A 26,948-nucleotide genomic window follows, 5' to 3' on the forward strand; every position below is an offset into this window, starting at 1 on the left:
GTAACAGAAAAATATCCCATCCTACTCTGGCAGCCAGGTCACCAAAGTGGGAAGGACATAGTCTTACTGGCACAGGGACCCAAGCTTGGCGATGAGAACAGCCAGAGGCAGAAGCGGGATTCTCCCTCCATGAGCCCCCAGGTAAGCTGTTTGGAATCAGGGCTCTGGAAGAGGAAGGAAAGCCAGTTGGCCTGTGCTCAGAGAAAGGGTCCACTCACCCCTGGGTGGGGTGCATCTTGACAGAAAGACCTGGTTGAGTGAAACGTACACAGGTTGAAGTCTAGTCCTGCTGGAGCAGACAGAGGGGCTGTGTGACATAAATCAGACACTTGGTTACAGGCAAGAAACGGAAATCAATTTAAGATTTCTCTTTTGAGCCTTTTTCTAACTATGTATGTAATACTTACCTAACTTGCTCCCTCTCAGGAAGCGAATGGTCTTTAAAAAAACCTCTATGTTGTAGGTTTAATGAGAAACATTTTTCACTGGCTCATATATCTGAACTGGGTCCTCAGATGGCCAGTGCTATTTGGAAAGGTTGTGGAACTTTTAGGAGGCAGACCCTCACTGAAGGAAGTAAGTCATGGGGAGTGAGGGTGCCTGAGCTTTTACAGCTCATTCCTTTTTTCTATTCTTTCTCAGCTCCTTGACGATGAATGTAATGTGACTAGCTGGCCATCTGCCACCAAGCCTTTTGAACCATAATGGACTATAGCATCCCAAACTGCAAGCTGGAATAAACCCTTCCTCCCCTAAGTTGCTTCTGTTGAGTATATGGTCATGGAATTGTGACAACTAATATAGACAACTGGGGTCAGGAGGGGGATTGTTGCTTTCATAAATCAGACAACATGGTGCTTTGATTATTATTGTAGAAGGGTTTGGAACTTTGGTCGAGAAAAGTACTGAAATCAGAGTTTAATGAGTCTGTTTTGTGGGAGTTTGGAAGGCCAGATCAGCAAGAAAAACATAGACAGTGAAGGCCAGGTTCAGGATGTTACAAAGGGAAACAGGACTCTTGAGAATCAGACCATGAGTTGCTTGGACAGATATTGGTCATTTTCCCCCAGTCACCCATATAACACCTTCTGGCACTAAATACGCTGACTGTCTGGGGACTGACTCTCTTCCAGCTTCCAGCCATGTATTCCACTCTCCATCATATCCCCTCCCCCTCTTAGTCTCTCTCTCTTTCTTTCTCCTTTTTTTTGTGAGGTTTGGTCATACTCTAGCCCAAACGGACCTGGAATTCACTATGTAATCTCAGGATGACCTCAAACTCACGGTAATCCTCCTACCTCAGCCTCCCAGGGGCTGTTATTAAAGGTGTATGTCACCACATCCGGCCAGTCTTTTATTTTGATGTCATCCTCTTTTCCTCCAACTATGATGGTCTTGTGTAGGTAGTGTCAGGCACTGTAAGGTCATGGATATCCATGCCATTTTGTGTCTGGAGGAGCACACTGTAAAATGTCCTACCCTTCCTTTGGCTCTTAAATTTTTTCTGCCACATCTTCCGTAATGGACCCTGAGCCTTGGAAGGTGTGATAGAGGTATTACAGTTCTCAGCACTCCTCTGTCACTTCTTCTCAGCATCATGATGCCTTCTGAGTCATCGCAAGGTCACTGCCATCTGAAAAGAGAACGGTCACTAACCAAAGATAACAGTAGCATTAATATATGGGTGTGAACATTAAGAGAAGTTCTTACTGGGCAGTTTAATGAGCATACAATATACATTTAGCCAGGGAGCAGAAGACATTACACGCCTAGGGGCTCATGACTACTCCTGTTTTAAGTTTTCAGTATCAGGGATATATTCCCTCCCATGGAGTAGGCCTCCAGGCAGGCAAATTAGACGGTAGTTGGTTCCTGCCCATAACAGATGTGCCACTATTGCACCCGTTGGCTCATTTGGCCTGGTTGGCCAAATATAAGGCTTGCAGTGTGCACTGTTGAGTATCTTCACTGGTGATTTCTCTCTCTCTCCCATTGAACTGCATGCAGCATGGCTTTTTCCAGCTTTTTATCAGCTAACCTACATGGAGGGGGTTTCAGCTCAGTTCCAGCAGTATTTTTCAGTGACCTTGCAGCCCAAGTATATGGAGTTTTCAGCAGTAGTGTCTTACCACCTACTCCTGGTGGGAAACCAAGGGCCTCAGCAATGGCCTGTAATGTTTGGGGGGCATCAGGGACTGCCCTGGCGAACAACTCACTGGGAGGCATTCCATCCTGGGCTCTGAAAATTTTCTAGTCACAACTTACGGCTCCTGAGTGTTCCATTGTCCAAAAAAGTAGGTTTCCATATGATTTATTTATATCCTCTTAGATTTTGATTAGCCCTCCCTCCACCTTTCCTTTACTCAATCTCTTCAACTGACCTCACTTAGGCCTTTTCACTCCCACTAATCTGTTCTTCTACTTATAAATTTTACATACATATATACAATACCATCCTATTAAGTCCCCCCTCCCTTACTTTCTATTACCTTTATATCTCTTTTATAGCTTACTGGCCTCTGCTACTGAGTTTTCTTCCTACTCACATAGAAGTCCAGTCGTTTGTAGCTAGGATCCACGTATGAGAGAGAATATGCAATATTTAGCTTTCTGGGCCTGGGTTACCTCACTTAGTATAACCTTTTCCAGATCTCTCCTATAAGTGCATGATTTGGAGATAAGAATTGCAAGTATTAAACATTGGGTGAAATAAAAACTAAAAATTAAGCTTCATTTATGCCAGAAGGTCATAACTGACAGAGGGAAAGCCAGATAGTGCATACTCAACATGCCTAACGTGTTAAAGGAGATACACTAATATGTGTTCTTTACAATATTTTTTAGTAAAAGGACACAGAGGAACAGAGAACATTCATGAGTAGGTAGGAATTCTGAGTGGAAAACTCAACCAGCCAAGTGCATATACAGTACTGGAGAATGGTGAAGTTTACCTTATAAAGATTAGCTCAAAACCCTCAACAGATTTTTATTAATAATAGCAATAAAAGCTACACCCCTTATTTTAAACACTTTTACTATTTTAAGGTACAACAGTGTGAACATGTTACATGTGTTTGGGGCACATAGGATGCTATTTTCAGTGGTTTTCTTAGTAAATTTTATCAAATGCCCTTAACATTGACTGAAAAAAAAAAAATCCTATGCTTCTCTTTTTACTTGTGTCTATATTACGTTGTGGTGATACATTTCCAGACTTGAACCTGACATTAATTTCCTGGCTGACTTTCTTTTATTAGGTTCCTTTTCTCCTAAAGGAAATTACAACTGAGATCTTTTTGTTTTCTTTGTTTAAGAATGGTGGCATTTAGCCGGGCGTGGTGGCGCACGCCATTGATCCCAGCACCTGGGAGGCAGAGGTAGGAGGATCGCTGAGAGTTCGAGGCCACCCTGAGAATACATAGTGAATTCCAGGTCAGCCTGAGCTAGAGTGAGACCCTACCTTAGAAAACAACAAAAAAAAAAAAAAAGAGAGAGAGAGAGAGAGAGAATGATGGCATCTAAAACTACAATTTTTTTCCACATCAAGATTTTATCCCATAAGTTTTAGAAGATGTATTTTTTTATTTTTCTTTACAGACAATGTGAAAGCATTTTTAACTCATTGTGTTGTTGTACTTCAATTTGAGGAGAATCAGAGTGGAACTGGTATGAAAGGTAAAGAAGCCAGATCCTCACTGTCCACTTCTTAAATCCTTTACGTGAATTCCTGCAGGTTGTATTTCAGCAATTTTATTTCAAAAGTTATGAAATTTTAACTCATGTAGTATCCCAAAATTATGTAATTCATTAAATCTCTTATCTTAAAAAATCCTTAACAAATGTGTTCCAGGCTCATCTTGGGCATATTGTGTTTGTGTGATAAATTACACTACACAGGACTTTGCGGGGGGGGGGGGGGGGGGGGGTATTTTCTTCCTTGTGCTTCCTCTGTTTCTGAGACTACTGGGAACTCAAGGTGTATATCAAATACATTATTCTATTCATTTCTTATATTCAGGAGTAACATTGCTGCTTATAATTTCTAACTTTCAATATTTCTGCTTTCTGGAGCCATATGTAAAATCATTCTTTTTCTACCTGACAGCCTTTGAAATATTTAAATAGCCTCCTTCCTCTTTGCAGACTGTTCTCTAGACAGGCCACCCTTGTATTATGACCACTTTCATGTAGGGTCAGTGTTTTGAGATATCTTGCTGTCCTAATTGCTTCTATCTTCATGCATTCTAGATGTCCAAGTTCTTCTACAACTGTCCCAATACATTTTAAACTCAATATTCCCAGTGACGTCTGAAATATGAAAGTACAGTAGAAATGTTACTCACAAAAGGACTACATTTAATGCCAACTAAGTTATTTGCTGCGAAGTTTTGCACCATAGTTGTGAGTTATGATAAGATTAAAATTAAAAGACCTAAATATTTCTCACACAAATATCTAGTAAACTATAGATAATATAGGTTATCCTATGGACTTTAATTGGTAACAATGCTGCTTGTTTTGACATTTATAAAACTATAATAATAGTAATCTAGATCATGGGATTTTCAAAACAAGTAAATGATTTGATATATGTAAGCACTAGAATATAGCAGATAAATGGGAAGCATTTGTTAAAAGTCAAGTGGCACCATTAATTATATCATTAGTATCCTTTTGACATCATCACCCAAACATTTTTACAAGCCAGATTTATCATGTTGAATTATGCAGGTAATATTTTCACTCTTGAAAGAAAACTTTAGAAAAAAATAATCCAGTAAAATTAAATTATAATGGCATCAAGCATTGAAAAGGATTTATTTAATAGCACATATCCTGTGTTGTAATCTAGGAAGTTAAGCTGTTATAATAAAAAACACCAAAAAGATGAACTATGAAACAACTTTTTTATATAAACAGACAGCATAGTCCTTTTAATTGCATGTTACAAGAGGACATTTCAAATGTATACAATACAGAAATGTCCAAAGTGGGTTTATCAGTTAGAATTTATTAATGGAAATAATTATAACAGCAAAATATATAATATGAAGAATTATAAACTAGTAAAATAGGCTCCTTAAAAATGTAAACGACTGAAAAAGACTACTGCAGTAGAGAACAAAAGGAACAAGTTAGAGACCCTTGAGCCTGAGGTTCAGTTTCCATGGAGAGGGCATGACTGCAGAATGGCAAAAAAGTTGGTTGGTACTTTGGTGGCCTGGACATAATAGAAAGCCCATGCAAAGATGGCAATGATTGTCAAGAGTGTCTGGCACCTGCAAGTAGTAAGAAGAGAGAATAGATGACCCTGCCACTTCTGTAATTTGAGGCTTTCCTCCAATATAAAACACAACATTGTGCCCATGAAGAAAAATGTTTAAGAATTCTTACTCTTTCATCACAATACATTGATAAATTGAAGTATTATGAGTCAAACTGGCAATTATAATGGCAAACATCTTCTCAATGTATATTTGAAAATTCCAATATGGATATTTTGTTGTATTACAAAAATTGAATTCTACATGCAGAAAATTTTCATAGAAATTAAACACTGAATTCACAAAATATATTTTGGATAGCTGAACATACTCTGCCTTGTCTGAGCTCATCATGTAGGGAGACAGCTGCATGAGTGAGTGGTCAGCTACTATCCCTGCTTAAATAGAATACTGCAGAAGCTCTAGGAATGAGACCTGCTCATTAATTGTGAAATTTATTGAAACAAAGAGATGGATGATAATAATTAACCACATCTTTGCAAGAGTCCTTCTAAAATACTTAACTGAAAACTTCAATGTTATAAATTCAACTAAATTAAGTCCAAAGAAGAAAGCCAACGATGATTACTGGAATGGAAGTATTGGCTTGTAACAGAGAAAGGCTGGCAGGGAAAAAAAAAGTCTATAAAGATTAACTAAGGGATAAGAAAACTGGATTGCTGACAAGAGTTAGTCTGACATAAAAACAGAAAGTCTCTCATAAAAGAATAGCACAGTGTTTGAGACTTAGTCTAACTTAATAAATTTTGTAACTGAGAAAAATGTGAAGCTTGAGCGATATCCTGAAGAATGTATACATTTCCAAGTGGAAGAAGACACAACATATACTGACAGATGGAAGGCATAGCAGGAAACTTGCTGCTGAGAAATCAACTCAACCAGCTAACAATTGTGATTATGAGTGCTATGAGCATGTCTCTGTCAGAGAGCAGGAGTTTTTCTCTCCCAGTGTAGGGCCAGGCCAAGAGCAGTTGCTGAGAACTGCTGATGGACTGAGCTATCAAATGATGGGCAAGGTCAACTGGAAGAGGAGAACTGCTTAATGCTAAAGAATATGCACCTTATCTTATGAAACTTGGGGTTGTAACTGAAAGGCTTTTGTCATTGGGGTCGATGTTAGCAGCCAGCATAATGGTTAGAGGACATAGAAGTCTTGCAGAACAAGATGCACTGGACCAGTAGAGTTTGTGTGCTTGAAGATGAGGTCTGGAAGATACCAGGTGATTTGTTTCTCCTGCTTCACATTTATAGTTCTCTGACTAGATATATGCCACATTGTTTGTGGAAATGAAAACTTCATTCTCATTGCAGCTATGGAAAGTTACCATGAATTAAAGAGAAAAAGAAACATGAGTGCATAAAATCATGAGTTGAGGACATATATACTCTTTCTCATTCACTGTAGACCACAGATGGAAGAGAAAAGAAAGATAAACTCAGTTTTGGGAAAGCATGTTTTAAGTGTCATTCCTCACAGAAAATGACACAGGGGAGGAGATCAGCGTAACCTATTCAAGGTAGCCCTTTCAAACTCAAATCCGTGCTAACACAGTCCAAATCCACTCTTGATAGAGAACATCACCGATCTTGTAATTAAAGTCATCATTTTTTTCAATGTGTCAGACAGTGAAGTTAACACCCAGCAAATGGAAAAATGAGAACTATTAAATGCACTGTCTGTATGTGAGGTTTTTGTTGTTGTTTGATTTCTGGTTGGTTGTTTGAGGAGACTGGGTTTCACATAGCTCTGACTGGCCCTCACTTGCTTAATTGCTAAGAGTAACCTTGAACTTCTAATTCTCCTGCCACCATATCACAAGTGTGAGTCATCAGGGCTTGCTAAGGAGGTTTATTTCAACTACTTGAAGTACTTAGCCACTTTCTCTTTGTAGCGTGACAGACCCTGGTCTACAACTAGCTACTATAGTACTTGTGACACTACATGACTGTATCATTCAACATTACATTCTATGAAGTGTCATAATCCTTTGGGTTCTCACTCATCATCTCCTCTATTCCAAAGGTCCTTTGAGTAAAATAACCATAAAAGTTTTGAAGATTTTTCAACATTTTCCACCTTATACAAGCTCGAGTAAAGAATGCCCTGTCTTCCATAAAGCCTTGTTTAATCTCTGTGTCTCACCTGTCACTTCCTAGTCCTTTCATCATGAGCTCCCATGGCAGATTTTTCTTCTACTGGTCATGTACTAAATTGTGTTTCAAGCTATATTCATTTGTGTGTTTGTCTAATTCCTTCTACTTAGCATGGAATTCCTTAAGCTTCTCTAGATTTTACTATGCACAACTCCCATTAGTGTACCTCCCTTAAAGTAAGAACTCAATAACTGACTATTCAATTTAATTTGGGAAGCATGAGATAGTAATTAAGAAGGCTCTTGTAGTACTTAGTGTTGGCAGGATGGCTGCTAAGAAACCAGTAAAAGGCTCTCTGCTTGAGTTATGGCATTTATTAATAGTTTTTATATTATATTTTTATAAAGTTCTGTGGGAGAAAATAAAAAGAATTACTTTATGTATTATGAGTCTTTTCATATGAAACTGGCTTTATGAATTCAAAGGGATTATATAAAAATCAATTGCATATGTTATAAAACCCAATGAGTTGTGATTTCTTCTTTTTAAATGAAAAACTTTAAATGAAATTCCAAGAAAGTTATTTGGTTCTCATTTAATCTTCAGTAATAAAAGAAATACTGTGACTATGTGGTTGAACAATTACATCTCTAATTTCTATTTCCTATTACATTTTGAGGAAATCTGAGTAATTAGAATAAAGGTACATTGATGAGCAGAATAAAAGTTATAAAAGAAGACCATATATTAAATAAGTAATATTAAATAGTTATTCTTTGTGTTAAGCATTTAACTTTGTTCTGAAACACTACCATGTCGCTCAGGCTGCCTTGATTTTGCTATATGAGTTTATGACCCTTCTGTTTCTGCTTCCCAAGTTCTGGGGTAACAAGCATATGTCACTACTGCTGGAGATGGAACCCAGAGCTTCTTGCATGCTTGGCAAGCACTTTACTAGCTTAACTACACCCCCAAACCCTGTGCTAAATATTGTAAACCATCTGCGTACTTTTCTAGAAAACCAGTTATCTGCTCCTGGCCACAGTGAACTAGCCATCAAAACTATAAAGATCTTAGTATTATAATTTTCTGGTTTTGATTTCCTCCTGGACAGTACTCTAAACATCTAATACATTATTATCTTATTTTCAGTAGTCAATAAGATTGAATTATTGTACAATACTATTGAGAAGAAAATTGAAAAGATTCTTGTCTCAAATCCAACATAGATTTCCTCATAAGCATGTCAGTATCTCACTCTATTTAAAAAAAAAAAAAAAGATGCAGGTTGACATGGGTTTTAATTGAAAAACACATTTTCCCTAGAAATGCAGTTCTGTGACACATAAAACACCTTATAAATTCAAATGTGAACCAGGTGTGGTGATGCACACCTTTAATCCCAGCATTTGGGAGGTAGAAGTAGGAGTATTGTGAGTTCAAGGCCAACCTGAGACTACATAGTGAATTCCAGGTCATCCTGGTCTAGAGCAAGACCCTATTTTGAAAAACAAAAACAAACAGATTTAAATGTCATTCCTAGCAATGCCATCCTTTGACAGATTTCAAATAGTGGTTCACATGGAAAAAGAAAAGCATGAATTTTCTTGTCTTTTCCTTTTTTTTTTTTCCCCCCCCTCTGGCAGGGAGTAGGCTTTTATTTGGAGGTTGCAGAGGGACACATTTCAGCACTCTTAGGACTGGAAATGTCATGTGTGCGGGTATCTTTTTGCAGGGGACTTTTATCTTGCTGAGAAGGTAGAGGGAGGTGTGGAGATCAAGCAAACTGGAAAAAGGGTAATCTTTGCTGAGGCTAAGCCTGGGTACAGGGAAACTATGAGTCCTGGGTGGAGCTTCTTGAAGATAGGAAACTGTTTCTCCAAAGATTAAAAAAAAAAAAAAAAGGGGGGGGGGGCTAGAAAGATGGCTTAGTGGTTAAGTGCGTGCCTGTGAAGCCTAAGGACCTCAGTTCGAGGCTTGATTCTCCCGGACCCACGTAAGCCAGATGTACAAGGTGGTGCATACATCTGGAGTTCGTTTATAGTAGCTAGAGGCCCTGATGTGCCTATTCTCTCTCTTTCTCTGTATCTGCCTCTTTCTCTCTCTGTCTCTCTCAAATAGCTAAATAAATAAATAAACTATTAAAAACAAACCTTTATGGTCTGATCTGATGCAAATTTGTGATTTGTTTTATGTTCTGAATCCCCATTGCTTTGTCTTAATCTAACTAAAACCTGTGAGTGTAGTCAGTGGGGGTAGCGCTCAAACACATCTCTCTGCCCCCCCCAAACTCATATTTTGCCCACTGTGCGTTCATTTCACATTTATCCCGACACTGCTGGAAGGTGTATACAGGGAGCAGTGAGGATGGAGTGGTGGAAGCAAACTTTCTTCTGATAGCTTACCAGGTATCCAGCTTCCTAAGGTCATAAGTCTACTTTCCTTGGCATCCAGTAGTAATATGTTGAATTTCTGAGAGCCTCAATAGAGATTTGTTAACTCCTTCACCCTCCACCAACAGTGTCTTCAGCTTCTTTATTTTGACCTTGCTTTGCTTTCACATTTTAAGAATACAGGGTTTAGCCAGGTGTGGTGGCACACACCTTTAATCCCAGCACTCAGGAGGCAGAGGTAGGAGGATCCCCTTGAGCTTGAGGCCACCCTGAGACTACATAGTTAATTCCAGGTCGGCCTGAGCCTGAGCCAGAGCCAGACCCTACCTTTGAAAAACCAAAACAACAACAACAACAACAAACCAAAAGAATATGGGGTTGAATCTCTATTTCCTAGCTTAATGATTACGGATACCAGCGCTTGATCAAGTAGGCAAGCTGTCAACAGGGCTAGACAAAGGGATTTGGGGATTTAATGTTTCCTGCTTACTTGCACCTTTGCAGTTTGTAAACTCAAGTCTTGTTTAAAACATTCTTTTAAATATTGAAAATGGACAAATATTTCTCCAGCATTCTGTGCTCTGTTTGCTAAGCTAAACCAGCTATTGCTAAGGCTTGGTCTTGCCTGAATCGCAAATTTGACCTCATGTTTGCCAAGCTTGTCTTTGTACACTAGTATGTGGGTGAGGGAATACACTAGGAGTAGAAAGCAGGACAACATCCAAATCTAGAGACTCCCCAGGCCAGCCGTGAGAGGTCCTGTCCTGTGAGGGAGAATACACAGAATGAATCTCATTCAGGTTCAAATGTATGTGAAGGACCCTGATTGGTTGGTGGGCCGGGGAGGAGAGTTCAAACTGAGGAAACACCAGCCGGAAACAGAGGCAAGCCTGGGAAAAGTTGAGGAAGAACCACAAGCCTCTCTATTGCCATCTAGAATCAGACTGAAATTCTCTTATCACTCCAGGCGTGACATCTATGTTCCTTTGGGCCTGTGTCTGATTATTGGAAGATTACTTTGCTCCTAACCTCTACCATTACGTCACCTGAAAATCTTGATTCAATGGAACTGAGGGTCTAGGAAAGATCCCAACATTTACCAACCGCTGGCTAGGATCGTTACAAGGTCTTTGGCTTTTACAAACAGAGCCTTGCTTGGTAGAAGCCACCCTGGCTTCACGAGGATGGTATCTACTCAGAAATGAAGGCAACATGGACAAAGGCCAAATACTGCTTTGAGAGCTGGGCCAAGCAGTGCCCAGCCTCATTTTACTTCCTTTAACACATTCCTTTTTTTTTGAAAGGAAAAAAGGTTTTAATTGTTTATTTTTGTTTGCGTGTGTGTGTGTGTGAGAGAGAGAGAGAGAGAGAGAGAGAGAGAGAGAGAGAGAGAGGGTGGGGGGAGTCTCTTTCTGCTGCAAATGAACGCTCATCAGCATTATGTGGATGCTGGGTAATTGAACCTGGGCCAGCTGTAAGCAAGCGCCTTAAACTGCTGAGCCATCTCTCCCACACAACATAGTGGTACTCATTATCCACTTTACTTTTCAAAAACACACTTATTAGGGTGATGTAACCCATGAAGCATTGAACCACTGGCCAGGATATTCTTTCAGAAATGAGCCCAGGTATAACCGCATAGGTTTCCCACAAATCATTTTTTACCAAAAGCTATCCAAATCCTTGAGGCTGAGTATAATATTCTTTCTACAATCCAGTGAACATTTTCTTAAGCTTATCAGTAAATTTTCAGAATGCCTCTCTCTTCTGACAGGACCAATTCATATGTTATAAAACACAACCGACACATGAGGTCTTGTGCTCATCTGTCACTTTCACGCCTGCCCACCAGCTCCAGGTCCACAGACCAGTTAGGGATAAACTAACCCCACTTCTGCTGAAGAGAATTCCCGGAGAAGCCTTGCATTCAAGACAAATCCTCACATCATCCTGGGGGAGAAAAGTATTCCAGAACGTGGGGAGAGATTAAAAGAAATTGAATCTAAATTCTTCATTAGTTTTGTCCAGAGTGGCCTTGGTTCCTCCTGCTGTAGGGCATCTGCAGACCTTTCTGGCTCTTCTTTCTGGTGGCCGCACCAACAGGCTGTACATGGGCTGAGTGGGCAGCAGCCCTTAAAGCCCGAAGGACTTCCTGCCACTCGGCCTCCATCTGAGCCCTGTAGTCCCCAAACATGGAGCGCATCAGCTGTCTCTTCGCGGGCAAAGGGGTTCTTTCACTGCGCAGGATTCGGATTGCCCCAGTAGCAGTAGCCTGCTCTTTCGGCTTAGGGGCGGGTTTCTGCCTCTTGAGGCCCAGCTCCAGCTGCTCCACACACCAGGTGAGCTCCCGGGCCAGCTGCTCCGCCTGGGCTTCCGCGCTGGGCGCAGATGCCTCTGCAGCGGGCGTCTCCGAGGTCTTCCTGCCTCCATCAGCTACAGACGGCCTGTTCGGGACTTTCTTCTACTTCTTCCATTTCCTTGAGACTGCGTTGATTTTCCCTTGTAAAGGGGCGGCGTCCCGGCAGGTGGGATGCCCAGAACAGGGAAAGGCCAAAAGACCCGGGGTGCCGGGTACTCGGGCGAGAGGGCGCTGGTGCCTCCAGGGCAGGACGTTCCAGCTCCACCGCAGCCATGGCGCAGCAGCCAACCGGAACCTACATAGGGCCGTTAGTGCCGCAATGAATAGTGAATTTTCTTTAAAAACATAGACTCTAGCCAAACAACAACAAAGACAAAGAAGGAGGGTATTCGGAACACGGGTGAAGTTTAATGGAAATGAATCAGAATTACCCTGGGTTGACCTTTGGGTCCTTAAATCTTTCACTTTCTTGGAAATGCAACTTGACTCTTATGTCAGGACCTCAGCCAAAGACCGTCCTGGCATTTCTGCTAAAAGCAAAGCCATTGAGACAAAAGCAACCCTGGTTATTATAGCAGTTTCATTTGTGCATTTCATTTCCTTTTTAACTTTGACAAGTAAAATAGAGCTCAGGATGTGGGGATCACACAATTCAGGACACTTTGCTTTAGCTGGTTCTCCTAAGCATGTCTTCTGTAGTCAAAAGTAAGCAGGTTGGACAAGATAATTTAAACAGAAAATGAGAAAATAAAAATTAATTCTTTCTGCTCGTGCACTCTAACTTTTCTATAAAATCAGTAAATTAATAAAGCATTTCTTGAAGGGATAAGGTACATGAGTGGAATCATTATTGTTATCTGCATTAACAAATCTTTTACTAATTGGCCAGTGTGTCATAGTTGGTTGTTTTTTGCAATTAAGATCTCTGTCTGATATAATATAAAAAAAGAATCTGAGAAAAAATTATAAAAAACAATTTGCCCACACATTCTTTCTCTGAACTTATTTGGAGATAACTCTAGGCACATTGGAACATATTCAGAACTTTAATCATAGAAAAGAGATTTTCCCATGATTCAAAAGCTATTTAATGAATCTCCTATCTCTATAATAATGTATGGTACCCATTAAGTGCTCAAATTTATCTATCAGAATTAGTAAGTCCTCAGCATCATTATATTGATATTGTTTTGATTTATATGACTAAGGCTTTTTTATTCTAGACATTATCAGTAAAAGAAACAAATCCACCAAGAAATGTGATGTTACAGGGAAAATCCAAGAAACTTTCAATCTTAGCTCTATAGAAAATGATAAATTATTTGTGGAAATCACGACAGTGGGTAAAATTCCCAGTTGACACAGAGGGTTCTTGGTGGATTTGTTCACTTAAGTTGGCATACTAACATATGCTTTAGTATATAAAATTTATTTTTCCTGAGGTGTTAAAGAGAACATATTAAGGTTTATATTAACTGCATAGACACAAGTATAGATGTGCAATTTAGTTTTTACATATGTCCTCTCTCTTTTATTCCATCCCTCTCACTCTCTCTACTCCCTGTGCTACAAAAGTACCACATATATATTCGTTTCCAGTTTCTTTTACTGATAATGTGTTCAATCTCATGGGACATGCTTTAGCAGAAACAAAGAACTTTCTTGTCTTAGAAGAGACAACTCTGCTATAGCTTGCCTGAGAAGCAAAATAAACACCTGACTTTATTTTAATTAGAAGAGCTGCAATGTTTACTTTGCTATCTCATCTCATCCTCTGTTCCAAACCACCCAGTTATCAATCACTACACTGCCAACTTTTAATCATAATTTAACACATTATAACAAACTGGACATAAAGTATTTTAAAATGCATCACAACAATACATTGAAAACAAATGGTTTAGAAGTAACATGAATTGCTTGCTGTAACACCAAAAGTAATATATTTTAAACAAATGCTAACTAGTTTTTTAATTTTCTTCCTCAGTGGTTATGTCTTTGACTATGATTACTACAGAGATGATTTCTACAATCGGTAGGTGAATTTTTTTGTCTTTTTTCCCCCCTATGTCAACTATGTTGCACATTTCATTCACTGGTAATCTTGATGGGAATATTTAAGAAACACTTTATTGTTAAAATACAAAAATATGAACTTTCAGTGGCTGGGGACATGGCTCAGCAGTTGAAGGTGCTAACTTGCAAAGCTTGTCAGCCTGGGTTTAATTCCCTAGCACCCACATGAAGCCAGACAGGTTTCACAGCAGAAGGAGTCTGGTGCACCTTTATGTCCCCCCAAAAGCAAATAAATTGCACATATATATTGTACTTTCAATAAGCTATAGCATATGAATATTCTCTCATTATTGTTACATTTATTGACAAGTGATAGATATTATAGACAATAGAGTTGCCTTAAGCCTAAATTTTGTTTGTAATATTTACATAAGACTTTAAGAACTTAATTATTTTCCATTGTCTTAGAATTCCAAAGACTGATTTTCTTCACTCTGAATAAAGAAAAAGGCTATAATCATCTATTTGTCTCCAGAACACACTGAAAATACTATGTTGAATAGATTCAACAGACTTCATTGATCATTATGGGTCAACATGGTAGAATAGAACTGTAACAGACTCTAGGCAAGACAAAACCATATAAAACGTCATTAATAATGAGCAAGAAAAATGGGCCTTACACAAGATCTTTAAAAATTCTATTAGAGTTTAAAAGTTCTTTACTCTCTTCTCTATAGATTCCTGGGAATATACAGCAAAACTGAAAATTATATGTCATGCTTTAATTTAAAAAAAAACCATTGAGAGTTCATCTTATGCATTATATAAAATGTATCAAAAGCATTTCACAGGTTATATGCTCCTATCCTCCAGTACCTTCAGATTTGGAGCATGTATCTATTTTGCACCCATGAACTGTCTTGCATTTTTCCAAGGCTGGATCAGCCTCAATCATGAACTGTCTCTCTCTGGGTCCTTCAGGGAGTGTGTAATTCTCTGCCAGCTTCACTGTCTTTCCATATCTTCATCCTTTTCATTATATCATACCTGCCTTCCTTATCTATAGCAATGTTTTCATTGGTTAGTTTCCTTTGGCTCCGTGTCTAGGTACTTTCAAGAGAAGTGTCAACAACCTGATGGTCAACTATTGCTGATTCATCCATTCGTATCCAGTATTATGACTTTTGATTTCTTAGCCGCACTTGCATCATTGGTGATCAATTGTCTCTTTCAATTATCCATTTTTTGCTAAATGTCAGATGAGTCTATCACACTGGGACAGAGAAGGCATTCAAACTTTCTCATCACTGTCTGTGTGCAAGCTGAGGGAGAATGAACAGCAACTATGGACAGATCTGTCACAGGCTTTGATGAGTGATGCACCTAGTCACTGATCATGATACACATCTGTTATTTACAAAGTAATTTCTAGATGGGAAAGTTAATATTTTATAAATTTGTCATAGGTTATATATTTTGATATCAGAAATATTATGTATGTTGTTGGAAAATATTTTCTGTAACTAAATATTGATAAATGAAAGATTCATGCCTATATATGTGTATATATATATATATATGTACATATATATATATACACACACACACACACACACACACACACACACACACATACATATATAGATAGGTATATATATATATATATATATATATATATATATATATAGAGAGAGAGAGAGAGAGAGAGAGAGAGAGAGAGAGAGAGACCAAAGGCCCACTGTAGATGATAAGTGGACTAAGTAAATGAATAAATAAAGAAAGAAACAAAAAAAACACATACTTCTTAAGCATTTAATTATAAATACCATTATGACAGAGGATTCCAAGGCATAAAAACTGAAGCCTCAAGAAAAGGTTTTCAATCAGCCTTTTAAAGAGGACAGAAAAAATATGAGCCCTGGAAACGGTTTTTTTTCTCTGCTGAAAATTCACTGATTCACTTCCCCGTGCCCACGAACACCACTTGGTCCTTCTTCTATGTTGTTTCAGGTCCTCAGACCTCCCTCCACTACCTCATTAACTTGACTTCCTCATACTTCAGATCTCCAAGGGAGCAGCACTCCCAGATTACAGCCACCTGGCACTACTTCCTTCACATCTCTTCTCATTTGAATTGCAGGTCTGTAGTGCAGACTTGATTCCTGTCTACCTCCCTTTCCTCATGATACCTGTTCTGGCTTATCTTCATGAGACTTTTAGTAAACCTCACTAACAATGAATGCTTGGGTTGTGTTGTTAATGCATTTCTTTTAAAACATAGCCATGATGGCTAGGTCACTCGGCTCATTAGAGACAAGGTAAAATCATAATCTGGTCGTTTAGCATTCATTCTGCTTTCACAGCCCTCCTTGTCAACATGCAGTCCAGAGGAGGAGAAGGCCCAGGCAGGATCTGAGATAAAGGGACACCATTGCTCTTCAGGAGACAGGCCTCCAGCCATGTAACATCACAATGTGGACACATGGTTGGGTTTATATTTCACTAGTTATATTGATATACCAAAGCAATCCCTAAGGAATGATTTTCTTCAAGTTTTATAATTTTAACAATATATAAGATTGTATTTAAATGTTTAGTAGCTAATAATCCCATTGACTACACAAAAAGTAACATAGAGATGTACTGTTTGAAAACCTTAGTTTTTGATCATTTTTAAAATATTTTACTTATTCATTTGTTAGAGAGACAGAGAGGAAGAGGCAGATGGACAGAGACAGAATGGGTGCAACAGGGCCTCTAGCCACTGCAAACTCCAGACGCATGTACCATCTTGTGTGTCTGGCTTATGTGGGTACTGGGGAATTGAACATGAGTCCTTAGGCCTCAAAGGCAAACACCTTAACTACTAAGCAATTCCTCCAACCTCAAGTTTTTGATCATTTTAAAGACAATTTCTACCCTATTCTTTTTTTTTTTTTTAAGCATTTTCTTAGCAGGATATTTTCTTAACTACTCTGAATGAAGTTTTCAATTAATACATACTGTCTTCTACTATGTCAGTATGAAAATGTGTTAGCACCTTTCCACAATTGTTTTCTGTCCTGTGAATTATTTACATAGCAATAGAATTTCTTCTTAAATGGATTTTTGCTGTAGAATGTAGGAAACACAAATTGGGATAACAAGACTTTAAACTTTGTGCTCACCAGGTTTTCTCATCTGGAAAGAGAAACCAAACATAGATTTGACATTTGATAGACAAACAGACAATAGACCTTAATTCTAAAAATGCATGGGCCTTAAACAAAGTGTTACAGTGCCTGAAGCTCTCCAAGGACCCTCCACTATGCAAAAAAAAAAAAAAAAAAAAAAACTCCAAGCAAGCAATTTCCAAAGTCATTTATTTGTATTGTACAATCTGCTTAGCTTCCAAGTGTGCAGTAGATCAATATGCTTGTATTGCTAGTAGACTATCAAACAGTCTGCATTCTCATTAATTTATTTTTCTTTTTTTTTTTAACACTTGGCTAAGAAAGACATAAGCATCTGCCACAAGTGAATATCTCAACAGCTTCCTAGAAACACAGAAATCTATGAAAGGAAGTCATCCCAGAGAGGCTGGACATGATAAATCACTCAAATTGTATTTGTATTGTATTTTTTATTTTTTTCATAGTCATGCAAACTTGTCCAAATTATTTATATTATAAAATCTGTTATATCTTAGTTGAGCATTAAATATACTTAAATTATCCTGAGTATTATACTATGAAAATCAATGCAATATTCAGTAATTGTTTTGTAACCTTCAATAGAATCTCCTAAATTTAGAAAATTGCATATAATTGGAACTAAAAATAAAAATCAGTATTCTTTCAAGTATATTAGGAGATGTAGACATAAAATATAATAGCTGTGATCACAAGTGTTTTCAATTTCTGAAATATTAACTATATATATCTACTCTTAATTTCAATAATACCAGAAAAAAGTATTAATAGTTTACATGCTCTAATGACAACTAAACTTCCTTTAAGAGAGAAAAGAAATTTCAGAGGTATTTTAACATGTAAAAAGTCTACATGCACCTTTTACACTATTCCATTTGGGTGTTGTTTAACTGTGGAACCATTCAGACTCTATATTTATTAACTATAGGATAGCTGGTTTAATTTTACTGTTAAATAACAGGAATCTAAATCAACTCCTATCTTTTCAGATAACTAATTAGAGAACACAAAATGTGTGCTGTGTGTGTAGTGAAAAACATATTGTCAAGAAACAATACCTGTTTCATTATGCAAATTTAAATTATCCTCCAGTAAAATGTTATTCTGCATTTAAAATTTGATGTCAACATCATGTTCAGTTGACAAAGGTTGTGATTTACAGTCAGATGGCATGTGTGCTACGTCTAGATGTGTATGTGCTGACTGATTATCTTTAGGAAGTTGCCTCCTGTTGTTTTCTTCATGGACAAAATGGTTTAAAACATCACCAATGTTACAGAATTACAATCATTAAGGAAACTATATTAGTGATTTCTAACCTTCCAGTGGCCATTTGGATGTAATAACTATGTAAAATAAAGCTTTGTGCAAAATGAAAAGCAGATAACAATGTTGAACAGAGCATAAGTTCCATTCACATCAAATATTACAAAAAAAGATGAATCAAGTTTGCAAACCACTTGCCTTTGAAAGCATGTTCAAAAAGTATTTCCACATGGTTTAAAGGGAGAACTTCATTGAAAATCCAAAAAGGATGAGCTACAACTCATCTTCCAGTTGCTGATAAGAATAATTTGAGTAGGTTTCAAATGAGTCCTTAGAGGATAACAATAGTTGTTTTGTTGTACATAATTGAGAGTTGCAAGGTTTTGTTCACATATTTTTCACAAAACATTTTATTGTTAAATTTTAGTAATAAACTATTTTAGAATTACTCAAGATTATATTCACTTTCTATGCTAATGTACCATTAAATTGCTACTATCCCAAAGAAACCTGTTTTTAAGGACAGTGTATGAAATCTAATATTATTATTCTACCCAGATACTAATTATCATATCAAGTAATTAGTATTTAAATTAATATTACAAATTTTCAGCTGCTAAATAATGATATTATTCATCTCGGATATTATTTAAAACAAAAGTCAAACAAATATAATACCTGAAAAGTTGAAATGTTTCTGTAATAAAACAAATTATACTTTCAAAATTTGCCTAATGCTCTCACTTATTAATCTTGCTATATTTATTTAATTTGTTACTTGAGGGCAGACTTTTACAGATTTAATTTTGAAATTAAGCTTGCGGAAGAGAGAATAAAATATTTGTCTTAATAGTCAAACATTATCTATTTGACATGTAAATATTAGGAGGTAAATTATTTTGAACAAGCAATATGTGAAAAAACAAAATGCTACTGAAGGAAATGAGAGGAAATACAGGTGCAAGGATGAATGAAATTTAAAACAACAAAAAATTGGAAGAAATAAATTGTAAGATTTTTACCCTGGCCTTTGAAATTTCAATTTCAATTAATTCTGCTTTATGGCCACCTTTGTTGATAGTTGCCTATAGTTTTAAATAGGCTATCCTTATTCCAACACTATTTTCCCATCCATTTACACAGGCGATTTTTTTTTTTTTTTTTAACTAGAGTGATTCTGATGAAAATGCCAATGCTGTCTCCTTCTTTTCCTGCCTCCCCTTACTTCACTCTGTTTAGAACCTACATCCTATTTCCAAATCCTGGATCAGATGATTCCTTTTTCATCCTTGTCATTCATGATTGATGCATTATGACAATGCCCCAGGCTTCCTTCCTTTTGTTTCTGGTAAACTCAAATATACCCAGTGAAAATTAAGACAGACATTAGATATCATAAAGTTAAAAGTTCTGCCCAAATGTGAAGTCCCCATGCTATTTTTTCATTTGTTTATGAATTACATCCTTTTTAAAATACTTAAATTCTGGGCTTGAGAGATGGCTGAGTGGTTTAGGTACTTTCTTGCAAAACCTAAGTTCCCAGGTTAAATTCCCCAGTACCCATGTAAGCCAGACACTCAAGGTAGCATATGCACTTGGAGTGAGTTTGCAATGGCTAGAGGCCCTGGCATGCCCATTCTGTCTCATATATGCATATACATACATACATACATACATACATACAAACACACACACACACACACACATATATATATATTTAAATTCTAATGTGACCCCATCTCTCATCAGAGTGATAGAGGAACCAGTGAAATATCATTGAATTCCTTAATAACAAAAGCCACTTTACCTTAAAGCAAATCACCAAAATATTCAGAGGACAAAGTGTCATCTCTGTAGATATGTGCAGCAAAGGGAATGGCACAGCAACACTATGTTACTTAAAGGCATGCCACATACCACACCTATGCCACAACTACAATGACCAAATACAAACCTCTTTTCACAGCTTAAGAGTAGTGTGCTAAACCTTAGAAGCTCTGGAATCCTTACTGGAGATGCAATAGAAATACTGACAAATATTTAAGTGACCTAGAAAATGTCATTGATGTGCACTTTAATTGCAACAACAAATATGGTAAATTTGCTTGGCCTGAATATCCATTATACCACTTTGATATCTCTGTACTTCGTGCCAACTTTACAAGCTTGCTTATTTAATGACCATCTTAAACTGTACATGCAAGGCAGGAAAAACTGTCTCTCCAAAGACCTTACCTTTAACCTCAAGGTGGTAACTTCTTCTCTCAAGAGATGAGTAACCTGTCATATTTTCTTTGTAGCTTGTGCAAAATGCCTTGGTATTTTGAATCTATGACTTAGGGAGTTCTGTGAACCCATCTTATAAATAACTAATGCAGACCTTGTTTTGTGATTGAAATGAGGGGCAGGATTTTTTGACCCTTCTGATTTTCAAGTCTCTGTTGGCATGAAGGATACTTAAACCCATTCAGCCTCAACCTGCCTTTGACTTTGAAGTAAACCCCAGTAATGCTGACACAAATGACCTGCTCTTTGCCAGGAGTTCCTTGCCTCTAATGGACCTTGCTAATTCACACAGGATGAGACCTGTCTTGACCTCTGTCTCTTTCAATTTCCTTCTTTCCCAGACATCACAGATTTACATGGGTATGTTTCTAAATGAGTGTCAGATACTTTATTCACTAATGTAGGAGATATTCCTAGTAAAGAAGAGTTTTACTTTGCACTTTGTTTAAATATTGTCTTTTTTCCTATCATGTAATACTTTTAAATGATTTTGAATAAATAATTTAATAGCAGTCTATGTGTTTATTATATTTTATATACTATGTTTTTAAAGTATGTACATATCAGATGTAATTTTATGATATAACATCTTGTAGAAATTATATTCTTCCTCTTCTAGTTGCTTATTTATAAATTTTATATTGGTTTATTTTTATTGACTATCTTAAATCAATTCTAATATCAGAATTCTCATAATGGTGTCAAAATAAGATATATGATTCTGACTTAATAATACTGTTGTTTTAATGATAGTTATGATAAAACATTGATTCATATGAGCATATAGAATAAGTAAGTTGAATGTATAAATAAAATGTCTATATAATTAGCTAATTTTTACATTCTTATTCCTTTTAATGTTTTATAAAAATGCTTGTTTATAACAGCCTTTTTTAGCAGAAGTAGGATGGTTACTTGTTTTATTTTTGCTCAGGAACCATGTCACTGTGTAATTTTATAAATTTCTCTAGTCTTAATTTGCATGTCTAATAAATGGTCAGAATATCAAAATGTTCTCACAAATCATTCCCACCAATGTTTAAATGTCTGCTTGCTTTTTCCGTGTCCTTCAGACTCAGCCTCTTTTTTCCCACAGTTAGAAGAGGCTAATAAAGTCATTAAAGAGAGGTTGTGGCTACCATGCTTTCCCTTTAAACTGGTTTTATTGCTACAATTACCTTTGCATTTTGTTTTCTGATCAGACTATCCTCAGCTTATGATCCTGTATGATTATTTCCTCTTTAAAGCTAGTGCAGTAAGAAGGATTTGGTGTAAAAGAGGGAGACTTTTGTTCAGAAGAAGGATACATCTGTTTACTACAGGAAAACATCATATACTTGGGAACAAAGTTCAGCCTGATTTTGACAGAGTTCGTGGTGCTATAGAGCACGGCTACTCGTGCTTTCTTGTCTTACAAATGAGTTCATACCTGTGTTAAATGCTACAATCCTGAAAGCACAAGTGACATTTGCATCCTATTTCTTTTTGAAAAATGAGTCGACCAATAAACACCTTGTCTGAATATTAAACAACAGCAAAATCATATGTAACAAATTACCATAAAACAGTTACATATTTTACATACTTAATGAAGTTGTTTGATATTTAATCAACTCTTTGCCCATTTGTGTTTATGAAGATTGTTTGATTACCATGGGCGTGTGCCTCCACCTCCCCGTGCTGTCATCCCACTGAAACGACCCAGAGTGGCTGTCACCACCACACGCAGGGGGAAAGGCGTGTTTTCAATGAAAGGAGGAGCCAGATCTACTGCCAGTGGATCATCTTCATCAGGCTCTAAGTGTAAGTAATTTTTCTTGCTTTATTGACATATAAACAAAAGAAGGACTAGCCATGATTCTGTGATGCCTATACAGTTAGTGAAGTGACCAGACAATTGTTAGAGTAAAATTACCTATAATTAGTTATCTCTGTTTTCCACTACATGGTGCAACAGTTGAAAAGACAGACACAAGCATGACTGGATACAAATGTAGAATGAATTTTAATAGAATTTTATAAAAAAAAAATCAGGGTCGGAGAGATGTCTCAGTAGTTAAAAGCACTGGCTTGCAAAGCTTGACATCCTGGGTTAGACTCCCCAGTATCCATGTAAAGCCAGATGCACAAAGTGATGTAAGCATATCAAGTTTGTTCACAGTGGTGGGATGCTTTGGTGTGCCCATCTCCCCCCACTGTCTCCCTCTTTTTGTTGTCTGTCTTTTTTAAATAAATACATAAAAATATTAACAAAAACACTGCTCTCAGCCTGCTTATTCTATGATATGTCCTGAAACAGAACATGTTGCTTTTAGTAAGTAAACAACTTCAATTGAAATGGAATATATAGCCTACCTTTTCAGAGAAACGTTATGTGAAATTAGTGTGTGCTTTGAATGCTTGAGCATTAGAATATGTATGATAGAAAGAAAACAACAGAGATTTTAAGCATAATTTACCACATGGTTCTAAATCATTTGAGAGATATGTATCTGAAAGCATATTTAATTCCATAAAAAAAAGATTACTTGCATAATTTCATATCATTCAGGAAACCATAGAGATTCAAACTTTCTAATTAAACAAACACATTCCTACATTTTTATATGGACTGCCTCAGTAAAACTTAAATTTTTAATTAGGATATAATAACTGAAGAAAAAAGTATTTCCTGTATTTCTCAAAATTACATTTTGGCATAGTATCACTCTACACGTTGATAATTTATTGGTATAAGCTAAATTATAGTCTTCAAGAAAGTGGTAGCTTATTATTTTATACAATGACCTATAGCTACCTCTTCTAAGGTGAAATTTGAGCAGAAACATGAGGTAACTGAAGGTTCAGGACAGTGAGGTCCAAATCCATTAGGCTGGAGCATTCTGGGGCAATGAAATGGTCAGTGCAGATGCTCTATTTGTAATAATCAAAGAACAGCTAGGAAGATAGGGGGTCTGGAAGTGAGTCAAAATGGGGAAGTGTGGCTGGAGATGAGACCAGAGGGAAAGTTCCAAGGCAGTTTGGTAAGAATTATATTTATTTGCATCCCAACCATTTAAGACAAGTAAGGCAAATAGATTTACTCCACTTTAATTAGTGAACAAAAGCAGAAGCTCAGTACTGGTTGCCAGTACTGGAACCCAGATCTCTCACTACTATGTCAAGAAGTTAGGTGCTGTGGACACTATCTGTCTGTCAGCAGCAGCAGCAGCAGCAGAAGTACTCAGATGCACTACCAAATTATCCTTAACACGAAAAGAAGCACGCTGCCTTAACTGATAAAACCTTTAGAGCAAACTGAGTAAGTGCACAGCTCTGTGTATACTTGTTTTTTCAATCTACTCTGTGTGAAGCTTTTCTCCCAGGAGAGATGCAAACACCAGCTTTACTCAGATGACAGATAAAAGTACTATTGCAACAAAGCTAGTTTTGATTGACCAATGAGTTTATTAGGGTCACTTAAGGAGCCGGGCGAGAGCTTATAGGAACATGGATGCTTCAAAGGCAGCAGCACAACTGAAAAGCCCACCCCAGCATAGGTGATGACTTGAGGAAGCTGCATCTCTGGAAAACACTGCACACCTTTCAGACAGCTCAGCTGCTCAGAGCCTCAGTTTGCCTGGCAGGACAAGGCAAATCAAAGAGTCTTCTCCAAAGTACATGTTTAGCTTTGTATAACCTTATCCTTGCAACCTTTGTTCCACACTTGTTGACCTCTTGACTCTCTCCTCTTCTCAAGAAGGAATGTTTTATAAAGTCAGAGAAAATTTCCTTGCATTAGCCTACCCCTCCACAGTTCGTTACTGTTTCTATAACCTTGTGAAGTGGGCCTGTGACCTTTTAAGCTTCTGCTCTCCCATACTTGTTGACCTCTGGACTCCCTCTTCTTTCCAGGAGAGAATATCAGAGGAAGTTGCTATACAATAGTGTAAATAGTTATAGAAAGAGGAGTAACTTTTTAAGTGTTAGAATATGACAAAATGAATGTCTTCTGCAATCTCTAAACATTCTTACATGCACTTATATTATTACTAAGGGCAAAGAAAGAACTTGAATTTGGTTCTTATGGAAAGTGAAGACTGAATTGCCTTCTAGGTTTCCACCATTCATTATATTGACTTTGTTTTGAACAGAATATCTAAAGCACTGTGTACTCTGAGTAAGGGGTCAGTGGAGAAGTCATCAATCAGTGGAAGCAACACTGGAGCCCCAACAGGACTGAGCAGCGTCCTGGATAGTACAGAACATTTACCCTCCATCTTCTCTTACCCTGCAGTCCAGTAGCACGCTTCGAAGTTTGTAACTATAATAATATTTATTTCTCAATGTTTCCAAAGGAGCTGGAACTACCCTAGTTTAGAACCACTAATTTAGAAATAGGCTTGGCTTGCCTTATGGCTGGTGTCTGGCAGGTGCCACTGTGCAGAACATAACCATTCAGTTGCCATGTGTTACCAAGAAGAATCTAAGAAGAATAGTGACTTTTGGAGGTTATTTTAAGTAAATATCACAAAATTCAAATGTTTAACCTGGCTTTCCTCCTTTAAGTTTTGATTCCTAATTTTATTGTATCTTTCAGTGAGAGTGAGAAAAAGAAAATGTTTTGGGGGGATCTTTGAAAGAATCTTTCTTGGTTTTGTAATAATCAGATTCTCACACAGGCAAACTTGCTTTCTCCTGAAAGTGTATAATCATGTGTAGTATTAGATTGCTCGTTGGATCATTTAAAATCTTTTAAGACTTTCTTTCTGGGTAATTTTTTTTTATTTTTATGTCAGATTCTGAGAAGAAAATCCTCTGCTATGACAGTGATTTTATGTAGCATACATATGTGGTTTTATTGAGGTGTTATCTTACACTCTACAGTCCTTGAATCCCTTGGATATTTTCATATAATAGGAAAAAAAGTAGTATATAATTTGTTGTTAGTGTTTATAACAGCACAGCTATTGCTTCAAGGACATTACATATGAATTGATTGGCTCCTTATTAATATCCTGTGAATATTCCTATCATTCCTTTCTACAGATGTGACAGAAAGAAAAAAAAAATCTGAAGGTAACAGAGGTACTAAAAAACAAAGGCAGTCACTACAACCTGGCAGTTGGATTCACAGCATAATGTCTAAGAGCCTCATTATGACTTCTAAAGAACTGTGACTTTTATATTATATGATATCTCAGTTACTATTTTTAACTTTGAATTTTACTTTGATACTTCATTTTATGCTTTCCATCTGTCTCTCTTTGATTTTTGTTTCCTTCATGCATGCACTCATTTTTCACCTTTCCTTCTGTAACAGTTTCTTAGAATGCTATAGCAGATCATCATAAACTGAGCAGTTTAAGGCAAAACAAATTTGGGGATTGGAGGTCATTGGCCTCTCTGTGCTTGAGAGGCATCACTCCAGCATCTACCTTTGTGGTCACTTAATACACTACCCTGGGTCTTTGTCTATTCTCTTCCTAAAAGGACATGAGTCATGGTGGATTAAGGATCATCCTCATGACACCATCTTGATGTTTTTAGAAATATCAATTTCCAAGTAAGGTTACATTCACATGTACTAGGGATTGGGAGTTCAACATATTTGGGGGGAGAATATAGTTCATAATACTTTGTCACTTTAATTTTGTGTATTTCCTGAAAACATTTTTCTGAGTGTAGTTTGGGAAAACAATCTGAAATGCTGTTTTATAGGTAAATTTAATCTTGCTCAATTGAGCAATACATTGAACTATACTGCTGTCATCCTTAATTTGGTTGTGTTTGTCATTACGTATGTTTATTAAAGGTCATTTTGGCATTTTATTTATTCTAGTATAAGTTGTATCTTCCTACTATACGTACTTCTTTTAATATGTTTGATCTCTTGCCTATGAAAAGCAGTGTTCTGTTAATAGATTGCATTTTTGTAAAACTCTGAAATCTTGGAACTCCCTGTTGACATGTGAGAAGGCAACCTTGCTCTTGAGTTTAAACTGAGATAGTATACTCCCCTCAGCAATCTGATTCATTGCATAAACTCCTCTGGAATCCATGAGATCCTCAAGCT

The 26,948-nt window shown here is 37.1% G+C and overlaps 1 protein-coding gene and 1 pseudogene across 9 annotated transcripts in view; one reads left to right on the top strand and one right to left on the bottom strand.

Moving 5' to 3' along the window:
* Ralyl (RALY RNA binding protein like) overlaps positions 1-26,948 on the top strand; it is a 710,563-nt gene that overhangs the window by 619,646 nt on the left and 63,969 nt on the right. For all 9 annotated transcript variants that reach the window (XM_045142517.1, XM_045142509.1, XM_045142511.1 and 6 more), the window contains 2 exons: positions 14,119-14,166; positions 22,533-22,696. In XM_045142517.1, coding sequence (XP_044998452.1) covers positions 14,119-14,166; positions 22,533-22,696 — 212 coding nt within the window. The remainder of the gene's footprint in view (positions 1-14,118; positions 14,167-22,532; positions 22,697-26,948) is intronic.
* Positions 11,759-12,405, bottom strand: LOC105943919 (annotated as a pseudogene).

This window comes from Jaculus jaculus, chromosome 2 (genome assembly GCF_020740685.1).
Source record: "Jaculus jaculus isolate mJacJac1 chromosome 2, mJacJac1.mat.Y.cur, whole genome shotgun sequence".
Lineage (NCBI taxonomy): Eukaryota > Metazoa > Chordata > Mammalia > Rodentia > Dipodidae > Jaculus > Jaculus jaculus.